At 33.0% G+C, this 25,202-nt stretch overlaps 1 protein-coding gene across 1 annotated transcript; it reads left to right on the top strand.

Annotated features, from left to right (window-relative positions):
* LOC143230710 (uridine-cytidine kinase 2-B-like) lies at positions 1-25,202 on the top strand. Its single transcript, XM_076464728.1, has 7 exons — positions 1-176; positions 10,864-11,023; positions 12,960-13,056; positions 14,393-14,538; positions 15,794-15,891; positions 22,691-22,739; positions 23,310-25,202. The coding sequence occupies exons 1-7, from the start codon at positions 72-74 to the stop codon at positions 23,447-23,449; spliced, it is 795 nt and encodes a 264-aa protein (XP_076320843.1). The 5' UTR covers positions 1-71; the 3' UTR covers positions 23,450-25,202.

Below are 25,202 nucleotides of genomic sequence, written 5' to 3'. Positions count from 1 at the left end.
CGTTTGCATGTGTACTTGCAAGCTTGTGGAATTTCACTCTTCAGTGGAAAACTGTGGGGGAAGGCGTTAGCATGGCATCACTCGGGCGAAAAGAAAATACTTATCTGGGATTAGATGCTTTACGGATGAAAACACCTTTTTTGATTGGAGTGGCTGGAGGTACTGCATCGGGCAAGGTACATTTGTAATTTAATAATGATTTTTGAACATGAAAATAACAAATACGTAACAGTTTTGTAAAAAAATGTAATACACCACCTAGTAATAGCATTTTTTCTATTAAAAATTTAATTTCACTTGATTATGATCGTTTCTGGAATTAAGTTTTAAAAGCAAAGATGAATTCGTTTTTACTTTCGGAGTTTTGCTGAATGTAGAAACGCGTTTGTTTGTTATAACTGTCCGCGGTTCTGTGGTGTTAATTATGTTAATATTAAACTGTCTGAGTACCTAATTAGTACTATTGCTGATAGTAATAGTACTACTATACAATCTATAACCGATTCTTATATTGCAATTTAATTAAAACACATTCAGTCCTACTTTATATAGTTCGTGAATTGCCAACGAAAAGCTTCAAAATATTAATTATTATTGATTATTGTGTGGTAGCTATTGCAATTTGTGGAAAATCAAGGAGAGGTGAAACTGTGGATTGAATTGTTGAAACAAAAACACGATAATATAGCCCATATTATTGAAACTATTTATTATAATAAAATTAACATCGAAATAACTACACAACTATGATGTGCTTTAATGAATTTTCTAATATATTTCTATATCCATAATGTATATTCTTAAAAGTAAAAGCACTGTTATGCATAATTGAATTTATTATGTATTTTTAATGTTTGAAATGGTGTTGATGCATTAATTTGGAAGAAAATATATACGATTATTGCTTTACTCATTTTGAGATAGTTCAGTTTCCTTTATTAAAACATTTAGGCTAACTGCTTGGTAGATTAAATGTAAATATGCCTGTACTGTAACTTAAATTTAAAGAAATATATTAACATTGTTTACTAAATCAAAGTATAATGTATCATTTTAAACTTCTATATTTTTCAACAGTTCTTATAGGTTTCATGTATTTTATTCAAACATTGCTCCTGTATTATTTTTGCATATAATTTGATGACAGTGATACAGCACATGGTAGAAAAATGTTCAAATGTAACATAATCCATCAGATGGTAACTTTCATGATTTTAACTTCACAACTTCACAAGTTAATAATGATAAATATATAGTACACATCACACTAGCAATAGTTATATATACAATATTTGGGTTGTATTCATAACCTAATGCACAAGCATTAAGAAACCATATTATTCTCTATGTCTGATCCTGCACATACATCTTTAAGAAGAAGAAAACTAAAACTTAAACATACTATTTATGGAAATTATAACTGTTGCTGATAATAATTCATTCCATAAGCAACCACTCAGCTAGAAAAAACATTTTTATAACTAGAGCATAGTTTATATTTTCATTTTATCTTGAGCTTGTGTTCTTTTTTCTTCAGAATTCATGAGTAAAAGATCAGATACTTTTATCCAACCAGTCACTATTCAGTAAGATCACCTGAAACTATTTTGTTTTCATCCAGAGAAAATAAAATATTTTAATCAATCCCCATAAGATAATCCATCTCAAGGACCATTCTAGAAATTCTTTCTAAAATGTCAGTATCCTTTCTTAGATAAATAGGTTGAGCAATATATGATACTCTGAAACATAACTAATGTTTGTTTAAACAGGAAGTTTTGTCCACCTGACGATATCTTTAGGGGTAAAACCATGGTAGCAATAAATGAAAAATTTGTAAAATACCTTTTTTTTTTTCTCTCAGTTTTGTAATTATGAACTTTCACTAAACATTAATGATTTTAAATAGTAATTGTACATCTCTTTTGATTTTAATCAGTATGTCTGTACATAAATTTTAAAATTCTATTAGTCTTATTAATGGATTCTTGTCAAACTGCATCATAGATAAGTGGTTGGAGTTTGTTTTTCCTCTTTTATGTTAATAGTTATAGGGGTGTAATTAGTGAATTAGTAAAGTTTTCAGGTTATATTGAACTACTGAGTATTTCTAGCTATATTTAGGATGTTGAAGTATTGCAGAATGACTTGTATCAGTGAGTTTGGACAGGTATTTGGCGAATGATCTTAATTATAGCAAGAACAAGATAATTTATTTGGATTATTATAATATGGATCTTATGTTTAATGTAGATTGGAACTAACTTCATTGGGAAGCTTTAAGCTATGATTAGACTAGTACAGAACTAGTTTTAAGGGTAGGCTATATTATTACAATGATAGAAGCAAAAAACAGAAAAGATGACTTGAGAGCTGTAGTTGGAATGGTGGATTTTTATATAATGGTTATAACTAGTTTTATTTAGTTTTCAAGTTGAAAACTGGTTACTGGTTATAAGGGAAAAAGGCTTAGTTGTACTTTGATACAGATGATTGTATGAAAGGCTCTTAGTTGTACTTTGATACAGATGATTGTATGAAAGGCTCTTAGTTGTACTTTGATACAGATGATTGTATGAAAGTTAAGAAACAAACTTCACAATGAATTTAAGATTTCAGTTGTTAATGAGGCCATAATTATGCAGAATTTTAATTTTGAAGATACAGAGTAGGAAATGTTAGTCAAAACATGAGGGAGACAATTCTATAGAAACCATTCAGAATGGTTTTCCTCACCAGTTGTTCTTGGAGCAATGCTATGTTAGTTTTAAGTGTTAACTTTGGCATTTCGACCATTTCAGTATTAAAAGATTGGAGGACATCCGAGTGCAAGCCTTAATTTCTCATTTAGGTTCAATTTTTTACTGTATTTGGAGATTAGGAATAATGAGATTTTTGTTATACATTACAATAGCAAATTTTTAATGGTTGCAACAAGTATTTTCTATCATAAATTGTGAAGCAAATTAGTTGGCAGATAGTGATCAAATGTGGAATTTAAGTAAAAAATATTTGTCTTTATCATAAATAAAAAAGAAGTTGCAAGTAAAAAATCAGTTTGGCTCATAAAGGGTATAACTTAAGGAAGAACATTATAAATTGTTTAACTTAACTGTTAAACTGTTATGTAATAGCAAGAATATTGGTCACACAGAAATGTAGAAAATCAAAATAGGTATACAGTGTACAAAAGAAGTTTTGATAAAAATGTAAGAAATTATCAGTAAGGTTGTTTTAAAGTATAGGTATGTGAAATGTTACAATGGGAGTAATTCCTTTTATAATATACATGTTAAAAGAACACTCATGATTGATGTTTATGAATTAGCAGCATCATTAAATTATAATTTATCAATTTTCTTTAATGAAATTCAAATAATATTCTTCACTTTGAACAGTTGCTAAGTGAAAATAAGGTAGAGATGATCTAAATAACTCTGAGCTTATTGATAAAAAGAGTGGGAATTTTAAAGAAAAGTAAGACTCCTGGGTCATGTAATATGTCCACAAGAGTTTTGAAGATGGTTACTATTACTTGTAAGTCCTTGAATAGTGGACAGGTATCAGAGGAATGGAAGATGACTAATGTTAGTCTTTTTCAGGGGAGGTGATAAAAACTGTAACAGTAATTATAAATCCATTAATTTTACATTAGTGCTGGTAAAAGTGTTGTTGTTTTTTAAATTGTTGGATAATTTCACATGGTTTCACTAAGGTAAAATCTTGCCTTAGTAATCTTTTGATAATCACTAAGGAAGATACTAGTTTTGTAAACAATAGTAAAGATGTTGATTTAGTGGATCTAAATCTATTCAGCACCCCTCTTAAATACGAACACTCCTCCCCCTTCCTTTTCTATAACAAAAATGACTCAAATTCCAACAACACCCACAACACAGAGTTGCTTATCTTGTTTTTTTGTAAGTTTTTGACAAGATGCCAGATGAAAAGCTTATTGAAAACTGATCAGTGTGTGTTTAGGGGATAAGATATTTCATTGGATAGAAAAGTAGATAGATGAAAGAAAGCAGAAGGCTGCTACTATAGAAAGTTCAGTAAAACTGGATTAATGTCACTAGTGAGGTTCCTCATTTCTGTTTTAGTAAATTTGCAGTTTTTGATTTACATCAGTAATGTAAATGAAAAATGGTCAATAAATTACTTGTGTGTGCCAATGGTATTGGATGTTGTTAGCTTGAGGAAGTTGGTATTTAAATCAATTTTTGTGTTGAGCAAATAAATGGCAGTTGGATTTTAATTGTAATAAATGTAGGTTTATGCACATGAATTATCATAACTTGAATTGTAATTTTGATTATAATGACAATAACCTTAACAGTGTTGTGGAAGGAAAGGTTCTTGGTGTCTGGTTGATCAGTTTCTTAAGCCATTCAAACAATGTGCTGTTTCTGTTTGTACAACAAATAGGAATCTAGGTTGTATCTATAGCAGTGATGAAGATAAGTCTAAAGATAATTCCCTTGTTGGATTATGATTATAGTATTGTGTATTCAAACTTCTTACTTTACAAAGGACACTGGATTATTGGAAAGGGTGCAGAGGAGAGCTATTAGGATAATACCTGGGATGGAAAAATTGTCACAAGAGAACAGGTTAAGATCTTTGAAATTTCTTCCAAAGAGAAAAGTTAGGGGGGGAGGGTTGACTGAGATATTTAAGATTGTTAAGGGAGTTGATAGTGTAGATGCAACATCTTTTTTTGTATTTAATGATGAGAATGGTAGGATTAGGAGACATAAGTATCAATTTTGGCAGGGTAGAAGTAATCTTTATTTATGACCAGGAGTGTCGAGAGCCAGCCCGGACCCCTGTGGTCAGTAACATCATAGGGCCCCTCTTTCATTCTGTTTCTTAACTTTTGCTGAATTTTCATTAAAGAAACTTAGGTGACAAATTTTCTTCACGAATCTATAAAAAAGCAGTAACAATTTTAGTTCATTAAGTAGTATGAATTACAAGTGAGTTTTATAATATACCACTGCCAAAATGCTCAATAGACCCCAGTTCTTGGGGCAGCTGCACCTCTCCCCTTATCAGCTCTGGCAAAGAACTTTATTTGTCAAATATTATTTATTTTCATTGGTTTACAAAAATTAAGCTGTGAAGAGAAACTTTTAGGATGTAGACAATTGTAAATTTCATTTAGATGTTAAAATTTTGTAGTGATTTGATAAACTGCTTGTGGGAGGAATTATGTTTGGAATGATAAGGTTTTAAGTACATACTGGTAGGAACTGATTAGGGATGATAAGAATAAGCTGTTTGTCTACAGAATCAGACTTTTCTATTGTAATGAATATTTCTATGTGAAATAACTGTTGAATGTACACACACACACACACACACACACACTTAATGTTTGTTTGTTTTTTATTAATTCTGATTTTTTTGTACTGTATGAAATATGTTTTAATTAGTTATTATCTTCCTTTTGTTTAAAAAGAATGATAAATTTGAATATGGATGTAGCAAGGGAACATTAAAATGCATCATAATAATAATATAAAATTAGGCTTAATTGATTGTAATTTTCTGTATTGTGTAAAGCATGTACAAGTACATGCAGTTGTTTACAGAATTCCAAAAATTGACTTTCTAGATAACTTTCAACACTGAAAACGTTTATGGAAGGAGATTCAAAGCCTAATTTTGAAAGTTAGGTTAAAAAACTTGAATGTACACAGACAGGAAGTATTCTTCATTTAATAGCTGTATGAATGTTTTTACAATTTTATCTAGTCTCAGTGCTTAACTATTTCTATATGTCAACTAGTACAGAATGCTAAACCAAATTTTATTTAATTCAACCCTACAAAAAAAAAAGCTTGCACTCATTTGTATGAGATGGTAGTGATGCAAGAACAAACTGTATGTGATCCTAAATAGATAATTACAAGAGTAATACTATCAGTAGGCATGTGTTGTAGTATCTTGATGCAGATGTACATATACTGTAACTAAAATGATACCAGTGAACTATAACAGAATGAGGAAGGATTACATTATATCCATTTATTTTATATGGTTTTGAAACCTAGGAGGTCAAATGGTAATTACAGTTAAATACAAGCTTGACAATAATTTCTTCCTGATACAAGTACTTGTAAAATACATTCATAAATTTATCAAATTGCCACAAATTTAGATTTTATTACAGTTAACATTGTTTTTTGAAATTATTTTTAAGAAATGGAACTCAAAAGTTAGTTTCCACGTGTGTGAACCATATGCTTGATCTTTATATTCATGCCCTAATTTCAGAAAAAAAATAGATCATGTGATATTTCAGTTATTATCTGATCAACACATTTATTCAAAGAGTATTGAAAACTTTTGTAAATTAAACTAACATAGATATGGCCTTCAAGCATTCACATGTTGACTGTACCAAGAAATAAAGATGCTTTGTGCCTTTTTGTCTTTAACAAGTTAAAGGACATGATATGAATGTGTCATAAAAACAGTATTTTATGTATAGATACCTATTGTGCAAGTATGATTTTGATTATGACATGAATAGTTAAATAAATGGTGTTTACTTTTTTGTACTTGTTAACCAAAGGTTAGAACTTAGTTTTGCATTTTGTATTAGTAGTTCTTGTGGTAATGGGTAATTATTAATGTAAAGTTTTAAATAATTGCAGAGCTTCTTTACCTATTAATCAAATACTCAAATGAATTAAATATAGTTTGTACAGGCTGGTTCATAAACACCAATGTGTGTATATATACATTACTGATTTATTTTGGGATTTTGAAGAACACTATGGGGCAAGAGTTAGTTTGGAAGAGGGGTAGAAAACATTAACCTTCTCATATCGATATGAACACTACCTAAGAACTGGTATATGCAGGTGTGATAAATCAAAGTTAATGTTTATTTCAAAACCATTTTATGTTATGAAAAACAAAGTATTTGGAATTTGTCAAGCTGCTTTGTCACTATGCAGACATGTTGATGTTACCATACAGTACTAGCAGTACAGATGTTTTATATATGTAATATATACTCTGGATTAAAAAAAAAAAAAAAAAAGCTGGCAGTAGAGGTAGAACTGTACCATGTGTTAACTGTTGCAAGCTGCTCACTGTAAAATGTAAAAGCTTGAGCATTATTTTTCTTCATCTATAAATGTAAACAAAAACACTTTTTATAATTTGAACTATTTAATCATATAAATATTGTGGACTTGGTGGAGCTTCATAATTCTGCAGTTAAATTATATTTCTGTAGAGCTTTTTCTGACAATAATTGTAATTCTCAAACCAAAATGTAAAGAAAATTTTGTATTTTGAAAATTATCGTATTTGCTGATGTAATAAGTTTATCTCAAAGCTAAGTTATTTCTTTACGAGAATTTGGTTGCTTGTTTTTTGTTAGCTACGATGAAGAAAATTATCCCCAGTTTTCAGAAAAGTGGGGTTACATTACTATTAAAAGTTTTTGAAAGAAGCTTTTTAAGTTATACCTCAGTTTTGAAATGTAAAACATTGTGTTAATGTTTATCAGTAATGTAAGGGTTAAGAAGTGGTGGGAATTATTCTGTATAAAGAGAAGGGTTTTAATTTTAACATGCAGCAGATGTTCAGTTTTGGCATTTTAAACAGTTTTATATGTTCTGTCATGTGAGGCCATTAGAATCTTCAAATAATTTTATCAATCAAGAAGTTTTTAAATATACTTTTTTTGCACACGAGCCATAAAATTTATTATGTGGTGTGCTTGTAGTTAACATGTGAGTATTTAACCCTTCACTAACATTTATGTTATGACCATGTAATCAAGCATTTAAGTTATGCTTATTTTAGAAGGGAGGGGGAACACACGTGTCAGTTTCAGTGTAATTTTGTGTCAAGTTTCTTTTTAAAGTGTGAAACAGGAGATGTTTATCTTATATAAGAGAGTAAAAATAATGACTCCTTTTATGAATGAACAGTGTGAGTTGTACGAGCACAACTATTAATAATTTATCTTTATATTTAATACATTTGGGTTTCTTAATGGGGTATTTTGGCTGAGAGTCAACTCATATGAGTGAAAATTGATAAATCGGAGATGAGATCGTGACTTTGTCTAAGAGCAAGCATACTGATGTGAGGCACATGAGGGGGAAATTCACATTGAGTTGTATGTATTTTTGCATCATATGTTCAAAATTTTCATTTTCTGCCAATTGTTTTAGCAGTGAGGTAAAGTGCAAATTAGTTATTATAATGCATTTGTCTTCCAAGATAATTTTTTTCCCAGCTTTTCAGTTATACATTATCCTGTTTCAAGGCAATTAAAGAAATCTGTATTTACTTGTTATTGAAACTGGTCTGTTCACTTCTGTCCATTCTAAAACTTAGACAATCAGACATTTAACTTTGTATTAAAAGAAATTGTACTATCATTTGATTATGTAAAACCAATACTGTTAATGAGCCAAAATGAAGTTCAGAACAACATTGCTTATTAAAATTCCTTGCAGTCATAATGAGGTATGTGTTTTACCTAATTAAAGGTGTAGGTGGTGCTTAATGGTGCTAAAGTCTGTCTGTCTGTCTATTGTTCCAGGATTAGATTTGGGGTAGAGCTAATATTTATAATGCATGATGAAATGTCTCTTTTTCTCCAGGTAACAGTACTGAATTGACATTATGTACTCTTTACCCTGGTTGGTTCAAAGAAACATGAGGTTAAATGAGAAGATCAGTAAACTGTGTTCATGAAAAGTATACCTTAGAAATGAATTTGGTTCAGGAAATTGAAATTTTGAAACTTAAAATGCACAACCTCTCAAGTTATTGAGAAACCTGCCAGTCGTTACCATACAATATGTCATTTGGTTTTAAAAGTCCATTCTGCAGCCATCTTTAAAACCATTTACTTTTCTACAAAGTTAACAATGATCAGTATCAAAAAAGAAAATTAAAACTGCTTCAGTAATAATAAATTTACATGAAAGAATGGGTTAAGTGAGGTGTATGCCGCAGTAATTTAGAGACAGAATAAATTTTAAATGGATGACCATTCTATGTTATTAAAATTGTTTATTTGATTTATTATTGGAAATATTTTATTTTTATTGGTAAATTGTAACTTAAATACTTCTGATCACTATGCGTTAGTTTTTAGTCTCCATTTGTTTTATTTCTGTAATACTTAGTTTCTCAACATCCCAATGCATATTTGTTAGCATTTTTATAGTTATGGATTTATTATTTTGATTTCTGTTGGTGTCTGAAATAGGTTTTAATTCTATATTCTTGTGAGGATAATAATCATCGTAGTTGATTGTACAAAATAGTGCCATGAAGAAAAATTTTTCTCAAAATTGATTGTTAATCCTATGTTCATAGTTTGGGGTCAGAGTTCAAAATATACAATCATTTTATAGACTTCCTTTCAACTTAGTATTATGTATTTGATGTCAGAATTCTCAACTGTTCAGTTGAACCTTCACTGCTGATTTAGTAACAGTCTGTAGTGGAGAGTAAATACCAGACACAATATATAGGGATACTGAAAACAACTGTAGATAAATATTAGAAGTTCTAGAGGTTATTCAAATGCAGCATACTTACTACATGATGGACAAAAGTGCTTTTTTTTTTCACATGAGCATTAACTTGCACTCTGAGTAGTAAGTCTCAGTCATACTGGTATTGTCAATTTATAGACATGTTATATCTGACTTTTTGTATACAGCAGACTTGTACATCTAAAAGTTTGACACATTTTGTGTAGATAAACAAGTATATTTAGAAAAAAGCTAATATGTCTTGAAAATGATCTTAATCACAAATTTAGTTACTTAAAGAAAAGAATGCAAGAGAGTTTTAAGAGATAAGGTTATATAGTGGTTGAGTTCATTATATTTAACACTCCTACGAAAAGACGTTTCTAGTCCTGATTTCTCCAAGCCCGTTCCCCTGGCTGTGGTTTCGCTAGATAGTAGATAGGGACAGTGGGAATCTCGTTAATCCATTCATTAATGGATTTAAATGGCAATTTCATTTAAATACAAAATTATTAGCCTAATATTAATAACCTTTCAAGTTGCTCTGGGGCCTATTAGGCCCCACTTTTCGTAGGAATGTTAAACATTTTTGGAGCCTCACTTCATTGTAAGTCTTTGTTGCCATGTTATTTAAAGATCTATCTGACAACAATGTATCTTGATAGTAGCCTTTAAGTATGCTATAGGTTCTGTTTTACAACAGAACCTCTTTCATTCTCCAGCAGCTTGAAGTGTATGATGGTCAAATGGGAAGTATGACTGGAAGCCTTATATTGTTGAACCCATATCCTGCTAGCATCATTTACAGACTGAGATTATTGTTGAAAATGTTGTATGGTGTTGTGTTTGTCATCAATCTTTGTGTTTGTATATTCTTACCTTTCACATCATGCCACTTTTTGTTCTTTACAACTGAGGTACAACTTCTTGGGGGTCCTCATTCTGGATGGTACTTCAAGTTAATCCATACTTCATTGTTTTCTAATGCCATTAAATACAATGGATATCCTTTTCTTGAAACTTCTAAATCCACATTCTGGAAACTTGTTTGCCATTTCAATGTATAAATGTTTTGTGTCAGAATAGACTATTCCTAAAAAATTCAGTTTTTTTGTGATGGTTTACTACCTGCAAAATACCAAACAATTTCAAAATAGAGATCTGATAAATGACATCTCACTGCAACTTTATATTGGTTGTGGTTGTTATTTGACTTGCTGATTTATGTATTCAAAATAATTTCAATATATTTGTACAAGTTAAGGAATTTAATGATATTTTGAAAATAATATTGATTTACAAGTCTGCTTTAGTGCTTAGTATTTTGTTGCTTATGCAGTCAACAGTTTGCAGAAAAATTGTAGAGAAATTGGACCAAGATTCAGTAATAGACTCACAAAGGCAGGTCATCAATGTCAGTCAGGAGAGTTTCTACAAAGAACTTACAGAAGAAGAAAAATCCTTAGCTTATAAAGGGATGTACAATTTTGACCATCCAGGTAAAATTTTCAAATTTATTCTAAAAGTAAAGATACTTGTTTCTAGTAACAGTTCATTTGCCATTTTGATCTTGCTGTGTGTGGAATCACAAGGCTCAAATACTCATTTAACTGTTTCACAATGGGTCAGAATTAAAAGGCCATGTCATTGCAATTGTTGACTTGCATTCAAAATTTTATTGAACTACTACTTATGAATTTATGTTAATAAGTTTGGTATCACATTGCAGATTATAATTTAATATTATGAGTTAACTTATTAATTCAAAAGTAAGTATTAAAAGTACATTTAAATATTGATTTTAGTGAGTCACATGGTATGTTGAATGCGCATCAGTGTTTGAAATTAGGTGTTTGTGATGTAAAAATACTAAGTTTATGGTTTTGTACAAAGTAGGAACTCAAATTATTAATATTGACAAGGTAGAATATAGAAGAACCTCGTATCTTTTTATTTTGCTAAGATATGGCTTACATACTGAATCAGACATAGTGGCCCCATTCAACATTTTTGAAATGGTCCCTTATATACTCTTGCTACAATATGACATTGGAATAACCAATCAACATCTTAGAATGTCCACAGAGTGGTTTTCTCAGCAATTTTAATCTTTGAAAAGGCTACTACATTCTTACAATTCAAGTTTTCAAGGAGATAGATTATGTCTTGATTGTGCTCATTTTCATATTTATACAATCTAAGTACATCTTATTTACTAAGCTTATTATATTAGTGGAATTTTGTGGTATGAATGTAGTTATTTTTGATTTTTTTGGTTATTTATCTGTTATGTATATAAAACTTAAAAATTTGTTTGATATTCTATACATTGAAATTTTAAAAGGCTTAACAACCCACATCCAGCAACAACTGAATACAAAGTTCGTACTGAGAAGAGAGAATTTTTTTGTTTTACTTCTTTCTAAATATTAGGTTGAGGAATAATTCGTGAGCGTTTTTAAATAATTTCATCCAAGCATTACATGCAAGACTATACAATACTTCAATGCATGAACACATTACACCCAAAACATTTATTATGATACGTTATTTCATGTAATACCTAGGTATATAGTATGCATTGTTTTAAACGAAATTGCCAGAAATTAAATGCGAAAAGCAGATGGTGTCGAAAATGCTCGATTTTGTCCACTTGACATTCCATTTAATGAGCTGAAAATGAAAGCAAAAATTAAAGACATATGAAAATCAAACACACCATCTATTAGAGCAAAAAATTATCTACCAAATGACATGAAATATTTTGCGAAAGCGTTTCATTTATGAATATATTTTTTTAACTTGAAAAAACACTCGCGAATTATTCCTCAACCCAATAGTAATAATCCATATGCATATATAATGTAAAGTAATTGAAATGTGACTGTGTATATTACAAAATAGTAGTCCACTAAAACACAGGAAAGACTAGAAGTCAGTTTCATGTTACTGTATATGTAACATGAGTGCACATGCACTACGTCAGTGCAAGTTGTGTTAATGTTAAACAGGCATGACTGGAAGGTCAATATAATAACAAATTAATACATATAGCATTATGAGACTTAACCTACTTAGACTAAACATTTGTATTTTTGCAAATATTTAAGGTGTGCAAGTGTGTAGAAAAATGTGTGTATTATACCCAGTCTGTTGCAAAAGAATTAAACTGGAAAATGGCTAATTAAACTGATGTCAATCACAGATCTTAATTATAAATTTTTAAACTTAGGTTTGAGTCATTATATGTTTCCAAATTGTTATAGTAGCTAGTTATATCTTTAAATATTTTGTATTAAATTAGAATTAAGCCTTTTTTTTTTTTTTTGAAGGTTTATACCAGTGATCAATTTAAATTTGTTTTATGATTATGAAAATATTAAGGAAATACTTGTTTTTTATTTAATCTGACATTTATGTATTTTGTTCTTATAGATGCTTTTGACAATGAGCTTATTATTAGTGTATTGAAAGATATTCTTCAAGAGAAAGTGGTTAGCATACCTCTCTATGATTTTGTTTCCCATTGCAGGTGAGATTTGAGATAAATTACTCATAATAATATTTATTTCTATGAAATACGTAGTTTCCTGATCTTTGTCCTTGCATCTAATTATTAGACATTTTTCCTGAAGAATATATGACCACCTGTTTGATTTCTGAAATGTTCTAAAAAAACTTTTGTGTAGCATCACAGTAAATCTATCAACAAAAGCAAGAAACTTAGATGTTTGTCATCAGACAGCTTGTGTGTTCTAAATTAAACTGATCTTACCTGATTTTGAACTGATTTGCAATTTCTTTATTACAAGTATGATATTATGGTTTAGAATACACACACACACACACACACACACACACACACACACACACACACACACACACACACACACACACACACACACACAGTCAATGCCTTGTAAAGGTTTGTGAGATTAAATCTTAATTATCACTTATGAATAGCTTTCATGTGGCATATAATAAATGTTTTGCAGACATTAATAAGAAAGATTAACATCACCGTTGTCAGGATCATGAAAAATTGTCCCCAAAACTATCTAGCAATATGAATTTGATTATAGTAGAGAGCCACATGCACAGCCTTCTTAGAATTACTCAGTGCAAGCTTGACCTTTGATCATGCTCTGTCTTAATTGAAGCCTTGTTTGGTAATGCTGAATGATAGTTGATAAGTATTAGCATGTTTCTAACATAAGAAACACTCTTGTTTAAAAACTAGTAATACTGATGTCATGTGTCCTCACTATTTTATAGTACTTTTTATTTTTATATTTATGTTTCATAACTTTAGTTGTGTTCTTTGCTGGTTATAACAACCATAAACATAAAAGTGGTTACTGCATATTGTGAGAGTTGATGAAAGTAAGATTTGTTCCTTTTGGAAAATGCTTCTTAGTTATCACACTTGACACTAGAAAATTTGCCTTCTGTTTGAGAAGTTAGTGGTAGTTTAACAAGTGAGTGTTAACAGTCCATACCTAAAAAAGCTGTGCAACTACCTTACTGTGTTCATGTATATTAAGTACGATGCAAAACATTTTGAACATTAGACTGAAGTAGAGGGAAAGTGAATTCATAGTGAATGATAATGAAGTGTTGATGTAAAAGTTAGAATTTATGTAATGTACACTGTAGTTAAATTTTAAGAGAAGTTCTTTTGAATGATATTTTTTGTCCACCTAGCTGTGTTGATTAGTTTATTGCTCAATACAACAGTTGTCAGATTATTATGGCTTGAGGTTTATTATTCAGTTTGATCTGTATTCTTATTGCATATAATACTTAATTACTTAATAAAATAAATCATTGTTAAAATTTTGATCATTTCAATGATAAATTAATTCCAGGAAGAAGGATGAGTGGCTGACCATCCAACCAGCTGATGTGGTACTCTTTGAAGGAATTTTAATTTTTTACTTCCAAGAAATGAGGGACTTATTCCACATGAAGTTATTTGTAGACTCTGATTCTGATACCAGGTTATCAAGAAGAGGTCAGTGCATTGATTAGACAGTATTTAAATGTAAAAATGAAAATATGGACTATTTTTGAAAGCTCTTGTTGTTGTTATTTTGCTTTTTTTCAGTTGTATGCATTATTGTAAAGAATTTTTAACCTTATAAGGAAATAGTGAAGTATAATGAACATGACTTTGTTTTAATCAAATTATGTAAGTTTAAATAACACATAATTATCAAGTTTTTAATTTTAGCCTTACATTTTCTAATATTCGTGAAGTTTACTGTATTTTCTTGTACACTTTCTAGTTTGTGTCACTTGATGGCATTTCTTGAGTATCAAAACACCATCTGTTTATTATTACTCATTATACACAGTAAAAAGTTATCTGTTTTCATATGGGTGCTTTGTAATCAGAAGCTGTACTGTTTGGAAAAGTAGTGTGCAACATTTTGTAAGATATAGTTGGGCAGCAGCTTGTTGGTGAATAATTCTGGGTAACTGGAGCTGAAAAGAAAATTGTAGTTGGTTGTTGTAATTCACAGCTGTAGAGGAAAATGTTATAAGTATTATCTGTTACTTTCCTGGCTACCACTAAATTGTATTTTCATGTGCCTGGAAATAGCCTGAAATGTAGCATCATGCTGATTTTGTGGATGAATGATTCTTTAGTGATAATTTTAAGTATTAAGTTTTTCATTAGTTACAGAAAAGTACTTAAAAACGTGCAGAATAGTCAAAAAACTTACAGAACAATAGTTGCATAATTTCTTAAGTTGCAATGTAGACCATTAAACACTAGCAAGTTATTTCACTCACAGGTTTAAGCTATTTACCCCTGGTTTATATATGTAATCACTTGCAAATTAACTGATTTTATGGTTTTGATCACATTATTTGTAAGTTTATCATCTGGCTAGTTTGTGGCTTTAATCACATGACTTACAGGATAATCACCCAGCTAACAGTTTCAGTAATGTGGATTACAGGATAATCACCCAGCTAACAGTTTCAGTAATGTGGATTACAGGATAATCACCCAGCTAACAGTTGATATTTGCTGCAAACCAATCTGTTAGACTTATTGACTGGATACACTTAAAATTACTGAAATTTAGCTTATAATATTTGCAATACATATTATCATGTAGTGCTTTTGTAATAAGGCAGTTATATAAAACATTGTCCTTTTTTCACTGTCTTCTTTCTATTGATCATTTATTGACTAGTTTTACCTTTTCATTTTAATAGATAACATTAAACAGTTGTTTCAATTTTTATGAATTTAGTTTTGCGTGACACCACAGAAAGGGGCAGAGAGCTGGAACAAGTTTTACAGCAGTATACGATGTTTGTAAAACCTGCCTTTGAGGAGTTTTGTTTACCTGTAAGTGCTTCTTACCTTTATTTTTTGTTTGTTTATTTCTTTACTTATCCTTTAAAACAATCCCAACTTTGAATTGTGTATGCGTCTTTTGAGACTGGCTTGTCTGCTTCATACAATCCACAGGACACATTTTAAACCTTCTTTAAATAAGAAGGCTACTCCATTCAGTTAATGCATATGAAGAACAAGTACCTTGAGTGTTCAGAATGTAACTTTAAACTAAAGAATTGGACTTGATAAAACAGTATCAATGTACTCACTAATTTAATGTGGTAGATTGGATCTCTCATGCCACCCCTCGGTGTGGATTCCTGTACGTGGTGAGGGGACCTCCCAGGGGAAGATTCTGTTCTGTCTGGTTACCTTCTCTGGGATCTAAACATCTACCCACATGTTTACTGTGCGTGGCGACCCGTGAAGGGAAGGAGAGGATCCTGGTGGTTGAGGGGTCCAACCCTAACACACCACTTTGGCCTTGAATTCCTGTAGACGGGCGGCCTTTGGGTGGCCTCCCCTTGGGTCAATCGACTGGTCCACTTGGGCTAGAGTCAACCAAGTACCAGTGTTGGAAGTTCTCAACGGGTGTTGTGGACATAGTGCCTGATGCTGGTGTTTGGGTATAGTGCTCACGAAACCTTGGCGTTGCTGCATTGTCCTTGCGTGACATTGTAGTGCGTCCCCTCGTAGGGCTCCATGGTAGGTGGGGTCAGTGGGTACTGAAATTTTTCTTTTTTTTTATGGATCCTCCTTCAAAAAATTTAAATAAAATAGTGAAAAAACAGTCAATAGGTAAGCGACCACGTCTTGAAGACTCTGAGCAGCAATCTTCAACATCTGTAACACATGTACCTCATTTTCTTATATTACATTCTCTTTCAGATAAACCTTTAGGGCAGTTGTCCCCTTTTTTTTTTATTCAGAAGGGGCTAGAGGGTCTTGCTGGGTCTCCAAAGTCAGTAAAGAAGCTTTGATCTGGAGACATATTAGTTGAAACATCCACAACCCACCACAGTGAGCTCCTCTTGAATTCAATGGCAATTTGGGATATACATATTGAGGTTACCCCTCATGCTACCTTGAATTCATCGCAAGGAGTTTTTGTTGAGGGATTTGAAAAATGTCCCCGAGTCAGAGATTCTTGCTGGTCTCTCCACTCAAGGAGTTTCTGCAGTGAGGCGCATCTCCACTCGCAAAGATGGAGTTACACTGCCAACAAATACCCTCGTTTTAACATTTACTTCACCACGTGCACCAGCCACCATCAAGGCAGATTATCTCATTTGCAGGGTTCGGCCATACATACCAAACCCTCTTCGATGTTTCCAATGTCAGAGATTCGGCCACTCAAAGACATCTTGTCGTGGTTCCCTGATATGTGCTCATTGTGGAGGCAAGGACCACGATGCCTATGACTGTGACATGAACCCACATTGCGTAAACTGCAATGGTTCTCACCCCTCTTACTTTCATTCTTGCCCAAAATGGTTGGAGGAAAAGAGGTGCAGCATTTGAAAACGACACATAACATTAGTTATCCTGAGGCTCGGAAATTGCTGTCCACAACTCCATCTCGGACATATGCTGCTGCACTTCATTCCACAACTACAGTGGGAGTGCAGACAGATCTCTCTGTGCCTCCAAGAGAATCGTTTTCAAAACAAATGAAAAGCCTTTTGACCTCCATGGTTAAAAAGGTTGATGAATCGACTTCCACACCCATCTTTGTTCCTCCCATACATTCCAACAAACCTCAAGATCCACGTCCTTCAGTTTCAAATACAGGCATTTCTTCTGATACATCTTTTTCTCCCACCACAAGAGGCAAAACAATCATTTGTTTGCATCCTCAGTTACTTGAATCCCCTTCCAATAACAAAGACCTGCCCAACTGACCCAGGGCAGGATCCATGGAGGCTGATAGACCTCCTCCGACTAAGAACATTAAGGAAAAAAGATGTGGTCGTAAACAGAAGGGTTCTCCAGCTAATTCGCCTACTCGTCATTAAAAATGGCCACCTTGATACAATGGAACTGTCGAGGTTTACGTTCTAATCTGGATGATATCAAAACGCTGATTGCTTCCTACCATCCTGTTTGTCTTTCTTTACAAGAAACATTTCTCAAAACTGCTGATACTGTCTCCATTCGGCAGTTTTCTCTGTATAGAAATGACAGGTTGTGTGATGGTCGAGTACATGGAGGGGTGGCACTGTTGGTTGATCAACACGTGCCCACCCTGTCTTTGTCACTCAACACACCCTTGGAGGCTGTAGCCATCCGTGTTTCCTTGGGTCATACCATCACTGTTTGTTTTCTGTACCTGTCCCCTGGAGAGACATATGATCAATCAGATCTTGATGCTCTCGTTGAACAATTGCCATCTCCATTTCTAATCCTAGGGGATTTTAATGGACATTATCCCCTCTGGGGAAGTGCTATTATTGATAGGAGGGGCCGATCTGTAGAGCGGATGCTCTCTGATCACAATCTTTCTCTTTTCAATACTGGTTCTTCCACTTACTTTCATGCACCTAGTCAGTCCTTTACCGCTATTGATCTCTCAGTTTGCTCCCCTTCATTATTCTCCCATTTTTCATGGAGGGTTGACAGTAATCCACTGGGCAGTGATCATTTTCCGATCCTTTTGAGAGAGACTGTCCGTGGTCGATGCCACCCTACCCACGTGCCCCGGTGGAAGCTGGATCAGGCAGACTGGTCCACTTTCACTGCTCTTGCAGAATTTGATCCTGCCATCGTGAATCAGCCATCAATAGACAACTGTGTGCAGCGGTAACTGGCTGTATTATACAAGCAGCTGCTCAGTGTATTCCTAAAACCTCGACACGTTTTCCACAAGATCCTCGTCTGTGGTGGAATCCTGCTTGCCACTTAATTCTAATTGTCCTTCTAATTGTCTTTAACTGGATCTGCCAGGAGAATGTTTTTCCTGATGCTTGGCGCCAGGCTATTATTCTACCTTTCTCTAAGCCAGGGAAAGATCTCAAGATTCCTTCAAACTACCATCCAATTGCTTTGAGGAGCTGTCTCTGTAAGACCTTAGAAAGGATGGTTAATGCTTGTCTTGTTTGGTTCCTCAAATCACACAACCTCCTCTCGCCCACCCAGTGTGGGTTCCGACGACAGCACTCCACCACAGACCACCTAATTCGACTTGAAACATCATTCAGAGAAGCCTTTCTCAAATGCCAACATCTTGTATCAATATTCTTTGACATTGAGAAGGCTTATGACACAACATGGAGGTATGGCATTTTGTAAGACCTCCATACATATGGGTTACGTGGCCATTTACTCATGTTTATTAAATTTTTAATGGACAGGAGATTCCAAGTTCGTGTGGGTTCGACACTTTTCCGTTCTTTTGTACAGGAACTTGGAGTCCCTCAAGGCTGTGTTTTGAGTGTCACTTTTCAGTATAAAGATAAATGCCATCACTGAACAATTCCCTCTCACTATTGCGAATGGGCTGTATGTCGACGACTTTCACATCTTATGTCAGTCATCGAACATGAGATATATTGAGCGGCAACTACAAACTGCCCTCAATTGTGTACTGAAGTGGACTATGGTGAACGACTTTAATTTCTCTCTCTCTAAAACCGTTTGCATGCACTTTTGCCGCCAACGGGGTATTCACCCTGATCCTGAACTTCATATCGGTAAAGTTTCGCTGCCAGTAGTTCCCTAGACCAAGTTCTTGGGGCTTATCTTTGACTGTAAGCTGACCTTTATACCACAGCTACGGGTCAAATGCACAAGAGCACTGAACATTCTCCATGTCCTCTCTACTACCAGTTGGGTAGCGGATCAATGTTCTATGTTAAAGGTATATCGTGCTCTTATTTGATCAAAACTCGACTATGGATCAATGGTCTATGGCTCTGCCAGACCCTCAGCCTTAAAGATGCTAGACCCCATTCATCACCAAGGACTTCAGCTCTGCATTGGGGCTTTCTGCACCTCTCCAGTTCAAAGCTTATACGTTGAATCTCGTGAACCTTCGCCGTTTGCAATTATCTTTACTATATTCTTGAAACTTTGTTCCTTACCAAAGCATCCAACCTGGGGATGTGTTTTCCTTTCTCAATGGGCCGTACTTTTTGAGAACAGACGATCTGCCATTGCTCCGTTTGGCCTTCGCATCCAGGTGCAATTGGATGACTTGGGTCTGTCCTTGGATAACATTGCAGATTCCACAGGTCAGCCCATCCCACCATGGCTTATTACAGTCCCCAAATGTGACCTTTCTTTCAGTCATCTGAAAAAGGCAGGTACTCCAGATTGGAAGTACCGTCATTTATTTAATGAACATCTTTCAAACAATCATTCCATTCCCATTTATACAGATGGTTCCAAAGCAGGTAATTCAGTGGGCTCTGCTATGGTTTATTGCGGTTTGGTGGTTGCACGCAAAATCCCCTCTACAGCTTCTGTGTTCACTGCTGAACTGTATGCCATATCTCTTACCCTGGATCATAGTGAAGCTGAGCAGTACTCCAACTGCACTATTTATACTGACTTGCTTAGTTCTATACTGGCCCTGGAATTGCTACACATTGGCTCACATCTATTCTCGCTGATATTCATAACCGACTGGCCCATTTCTCATTAACTGCTACTTCTATCCAGTTTTTCTGGATGCCAGGCCATGTTGGTATTCACGGGAACGAGCTTACAGACATGGTAGCTAAATCTGTCTGCTCCAGCACTATCACCACTGTGCCTATTCCGTATATGGACTATGGTCTTGTATTCAAGGCTCGGCTCCGTGCCAGCTGGCAGTCCACTTGGAGTGAGCAATGCAACAACAAACTTTTTCAAATAAAACCCTATATTGGACTTTGGCCATCTAGCTTCCATAAGGTTCAGAAGGAGGAAGTTGTTCTAACTAGACTACACATTGGTCACAATTTTTTAACTCATCATTTTCTTTTATCTGGAACTGATGCACCAGTGTGTTGTTTGTGTAACACTCAAATCACTCTCACCCACATTTTACTTTCTTGCTATTGTTAAGATTCTCAAAGACGGCAATATTTTAAACATGTTTTCCCAGGGTTTATCTGTTACATTGGACAGTGTTTTTGGTGATGGTGACACTATCCACCTTGATAAAGTTTTTAGTTTTTTAATGGCCATTAATCTTTTTAATCTCATTTAAGTGTTGGATATTTATTCATTGCACCTTTTTAATTGTGGTTCCCTTTTCAAAGTTTCATTCTCTCTAGTTCAATTTGACATTGAAAAATGGCCAGAACATTAAATAACTTGACACCAGGACTGGAAAGGCCAACTTCAGGTGACTAACGCTGCTGTTTGAACTACCCGTTAGTTGTCCTGGCGAGTTGTTATTCCAATTTTGCCGCATGTTTTTTAAACTTTTATTACTTTATCCTTTGGTTCTGGCCATAATGACACATAACCTGGAACCAGGACTGGAAAGACCAACTTCAGGTGACTGACGGTGGTTCTGGTACTTGCTTGTTAGTCTTCCTGGCAGGTTATGATCATTACCATTCTGCTACAGAAGTTCTTTATTACTTTATAGATTGGATGTCAACATTGGTTTTATGCAATATTCTGTTTTTAATTGCTGTTTTGTTTTTACTTTTGTTTACTTTTACAAATTTTACTACATTTACTTGACTTTTACCTTTTTACTGGACATTTGGCTACTCATTATTACGATTTTGCTATGTGTCTTTTAAAACTTCTATTTTACATTTTGATAATGGCTGCTATGACACATAACCCAGAACCAGGGCTGGAAAGGCCAACTTCAGGTGACTGACGGTGGTTCTTGAACTTACCTGTTAGTCTTCCTGGTGGTTTATGATAATTACCATTTTGCTGGAGTGAGTACTTTACAACTACTTTTACTCTGCTTTCTCTCTTACCATTGTAAACTAGGTGTCAACATTGGTTTTATGCTTTTTCTGTTTTTCAATGATGTTTTGTTTTACCTTCATTTCCTTTTCTGTATTTTACTACATTTAATTTATTTTTACCTTTTTACCGGACGTTTGGCGCAGATAGCCTAGCTGCTTTGTGCCATAAAACACTAAATCAATCAATCAATCAACTCTCATGCCAACAGTTCAACCAAGAATGGATTTAATCTTATCTCAAGTTTCAAATAGGTATAATTCTTTGTTGAAATGTTGAGCCTTGTAATGAGGGGAAGAAAAAAAGATCTGGAAAAAACTATCTAAATGTTTCTACTACTGAATGGATAGAAAAACACTATCTTTTTGTTTTCATAAGTTTTTAAAAAATTGTAGCTTGCATTCTGCTGTTTGTACTTCACATATTACAGATTTCAGCTCTTCTTTAGTAACTGGATGCTTGAAGTGCTGTATATACAATTGTTGTGACAGCTTTTGGGTTGAAGGAATTTAATTTTGATAGGGTCTAGCTTTTGTGACATGAGGGACCACATGGCTATATACTGTACTTGTAAAACTTAAAGTATAGTATTGTACTAAACCTTTTGGTGCATTCACAGAAGTATATTGTGTTAAGCTGCATAGTTATTTTTTCATGGCTTTAATGAGCACTTCTTGCTTTAACTATGCATGACCTGTATGAATACACATTTTGGAGTACTTACAGACTTATGAAATAAAAAAAGAAACTGGTATATGGAGTTATGGCTAACAGAAGAGGCTTGTACTTATGTGCTGTATTTGTAAATCTTGTAAAGTGTAGGCTTTTATTACATCTGTTAATTTATATATTGTTTAACAATATCCATTTTGCCATTCTTTTATGTTATTAGACAAAGAAATATGCTGATATTGTCATTCCTCGAGGTGCAGACAATGAAGGTAAGACATTTTCCCACTTGGTTAGTTTGCTGATGTATTGTTATTTTAGGCTTTCCTTTCATGTTGTGAGACATAATTTTATTCTTGTATATAAAGAACTAATGTAATGCAAAAGCTGCACAAAAGAAATGTTTATAAACTTTGAGATTTAGTTCAGACTAAAATGCAGACATTGTTTAAGGAATTCAACAGGGTGTTCAGAAAGACACTGTGCAGTTTTGTAATAATATTTTATTCAGTCTATTTCAAGCCAGCAACTGATAGTGGTGTTTAGAAACAAAATAAGGATCCAGGCCTGTATGATGCCAACAGGAGTCACTTTCAACATTGTTTATAATTGTCATTCATATTTACCTCCTGTATTCTATATTGAAACATGTCTGTTAATAAATATATAAGTGCACAGTGACTTTCCAAACACCCTGTAGCTTGTGATCTGCTGTTTTAATTTCCTTTGTGACATATTTTGCTTATCTTCAGCAACTGGATACTTAGTGATCTATATACAGTTGTGACAGCTTTTGGGGTGAAATAGTTTTATTATTATCATTTTGTTCTTAACCCTTTCAGTTGCTATTGATTTGATTGTGAAACATATAGAGGAGCTTTTGAAGCATTCTCCGAATGGATTTCATCATTGTCGCCACTGTCATCCGGATTCTTTCACTACGACCGATTCTTCTAGAAATGGACATTCCTCAGATGCTTAGTAGCTTTAGTTTTCAGTTATGTGTTCAGCCTTTTGTAAAAAGAAATGTGTGCCTTACAAGTTGATGTGTCCACTAGAGTATACTGTGTTAAGCTGCATAGTTTTTTTTGTATCTTTAATAGATTACATGTTGCTTTAACTGTGCACAACTTGCATACATAGATCTATAAATGGATTATTAATTTAAAATTTAATAGATTAGTCGGTATTTTAAGTAGTTGCATTAAACGTAGATATAATGCTGAAATGTTAAGTCTCGTATGTTTATACAATAATCATGTAATTTGAATGTATCTTAAGTGAAAAGATGTTTTTCAGTTACTTCAATTTTTGTGGAAAATTATCTAAGTAGTTAAGTGGACTGAAATCCACAAGAACTTTTCATGTTAATGTTTATTTTTCTTTCATAAATTAATGGCATTAAAAATTGGAACTGTAGTCATTACTTTATAAATGTTTTACAAAATATTGGGCATTCTTCTTGTGAAACAAACACAGTTTTTGTCATCTTTTGTTACTAATTCTAGAACCTCAAACTACAAAAATTATGCAGGCTTTCAGATACTTTTGGCGAAATTTAACTTGTAGCATCCTTTTTTTACTTCAAAACATTTGAAGTGTTGTATAGTTTTAAGTTTCTCTATGTGTACAAGTAAGTTTGATGATAAACTAATGTTGTGCTTTTATTTTAATTGATTAAGGAGTTTCAAATGCTTTAGTGAAAAAGTAATTTTAATTTGTTGGTTTACTTGCTGACTATTAAACCAGTAATTACCAGTATATGTATACATTTTCCAGTGTCATATCTTTTGAATGTTAGGATTTTCAGTTGAATCATTGAAAAGATATAGGCATAAATTACTTTCCAATGTATCTATTTTTTTTTTTAATTCTAAATGTCTTGAAAAGGTAAAACTATTATGTAAACCTTGCTTTTCTTATTTTCAACACTTAATCTTAACATTCTAAGTATTATTGAGATTTTAAATGAAACTTAGAATGTTAAGTTTAAGATTAAGTTCTGTAAATGTTTATTTCTTATTTACACTATAATTTTATGTTGGGACCAATTAGCTCTAGTCATACTTTCACAAACACAGTTTTTATATTCCCATTAGAATTTTCTGTTGAAAGTTCATTAGGTTGTAAAGAACATAGGCTTATTTCAGGGATGTAATCTCACTTTTTTATAACTTTTTTTTTAAATAAGTTTCAGATTGCTTTTCTCATGTTTTTTCTTTTTTAACAAGCACCCTATATCTACATACAAGCTTTGTGTTGTATTGTAAAATCATGTCTTTTTTTTTTGTTTCATTAAACAGAGAATTGACATACTTAACCTAAGTGTAAATAGTAATAAAAAGATGATTCTGAAAGCTCCGTTAAAGAGCTCTTGAACAAAGTAGGTTTTGTGTGGAAACTGATTTTGAAATATAAGAACTTCCGAGTTCTTACTGAGGTATTCTTTGAAATTATTGACTTCAGCAACAAAAAAAACATTATTATAAAACTATTCTCTTACTTGTGTTTCTCAAAGCTAATCAGGGGTTTTGTCGTGTATGCAAGTGCACAATGGAATTGGAAATTCACACTGAAGAAGTACGGTGGTGGTAGTTGTGTGGATTGTGTATTGTTGAAAATGGCACAAACTGAATGTTTAAATATTGAAAGGATATTTTTTCTTGGAATTTTTTCATTTTGAAAATAAAGTCAAGTTATTTTTCATTGAATATGTTTTCATACATATTTTAAAA

Source organism: Tachypleus tridentatus, chromosome 10, assembly GCF_004210375.1.
Source record: "Tachypleus tridentatus isolate NWPU-2018 chromosome 10, ASM421037v1, whole genome shotgun sequence".
Taxonomy (NCBI): Eukaryota; Metazoa; Arthropoda; class Merostomata; order Xiphosura; family Limulidae; genus Tachypleus; species Tachypleus tridentatus.
The sequence above is the reverse complement of the archived record's forward strand: the minus strand, read 5'-3'. Positions and strand labels throughout refer to the sequence as shown.

Excerpts from the sequence above, each read along its gene's own strand:
- LOC143230710 (XM_076464728.1), top strand. The coding sequence starts at position 72 with ATGGCATCACTCGGGCGAAAAGAAAATACTTATCTGGGATTAGATGCT. Across the intron at positions 11,024-12,959 it reads GTACAATTTTGACCATCCAG|ATGCTTTTGACAATGAGCTT; the intron begins GTAAAATTTTCA and ends TTGTTCTTATAG. Across the intron at positions 13,057-14,392 it reads GATTTTGTTTCCCATTGCAG|GAAGAAGGATGAGTGGCTGA; the intron begins GTGAGATTTGAG and ends AATTAATTCCAG.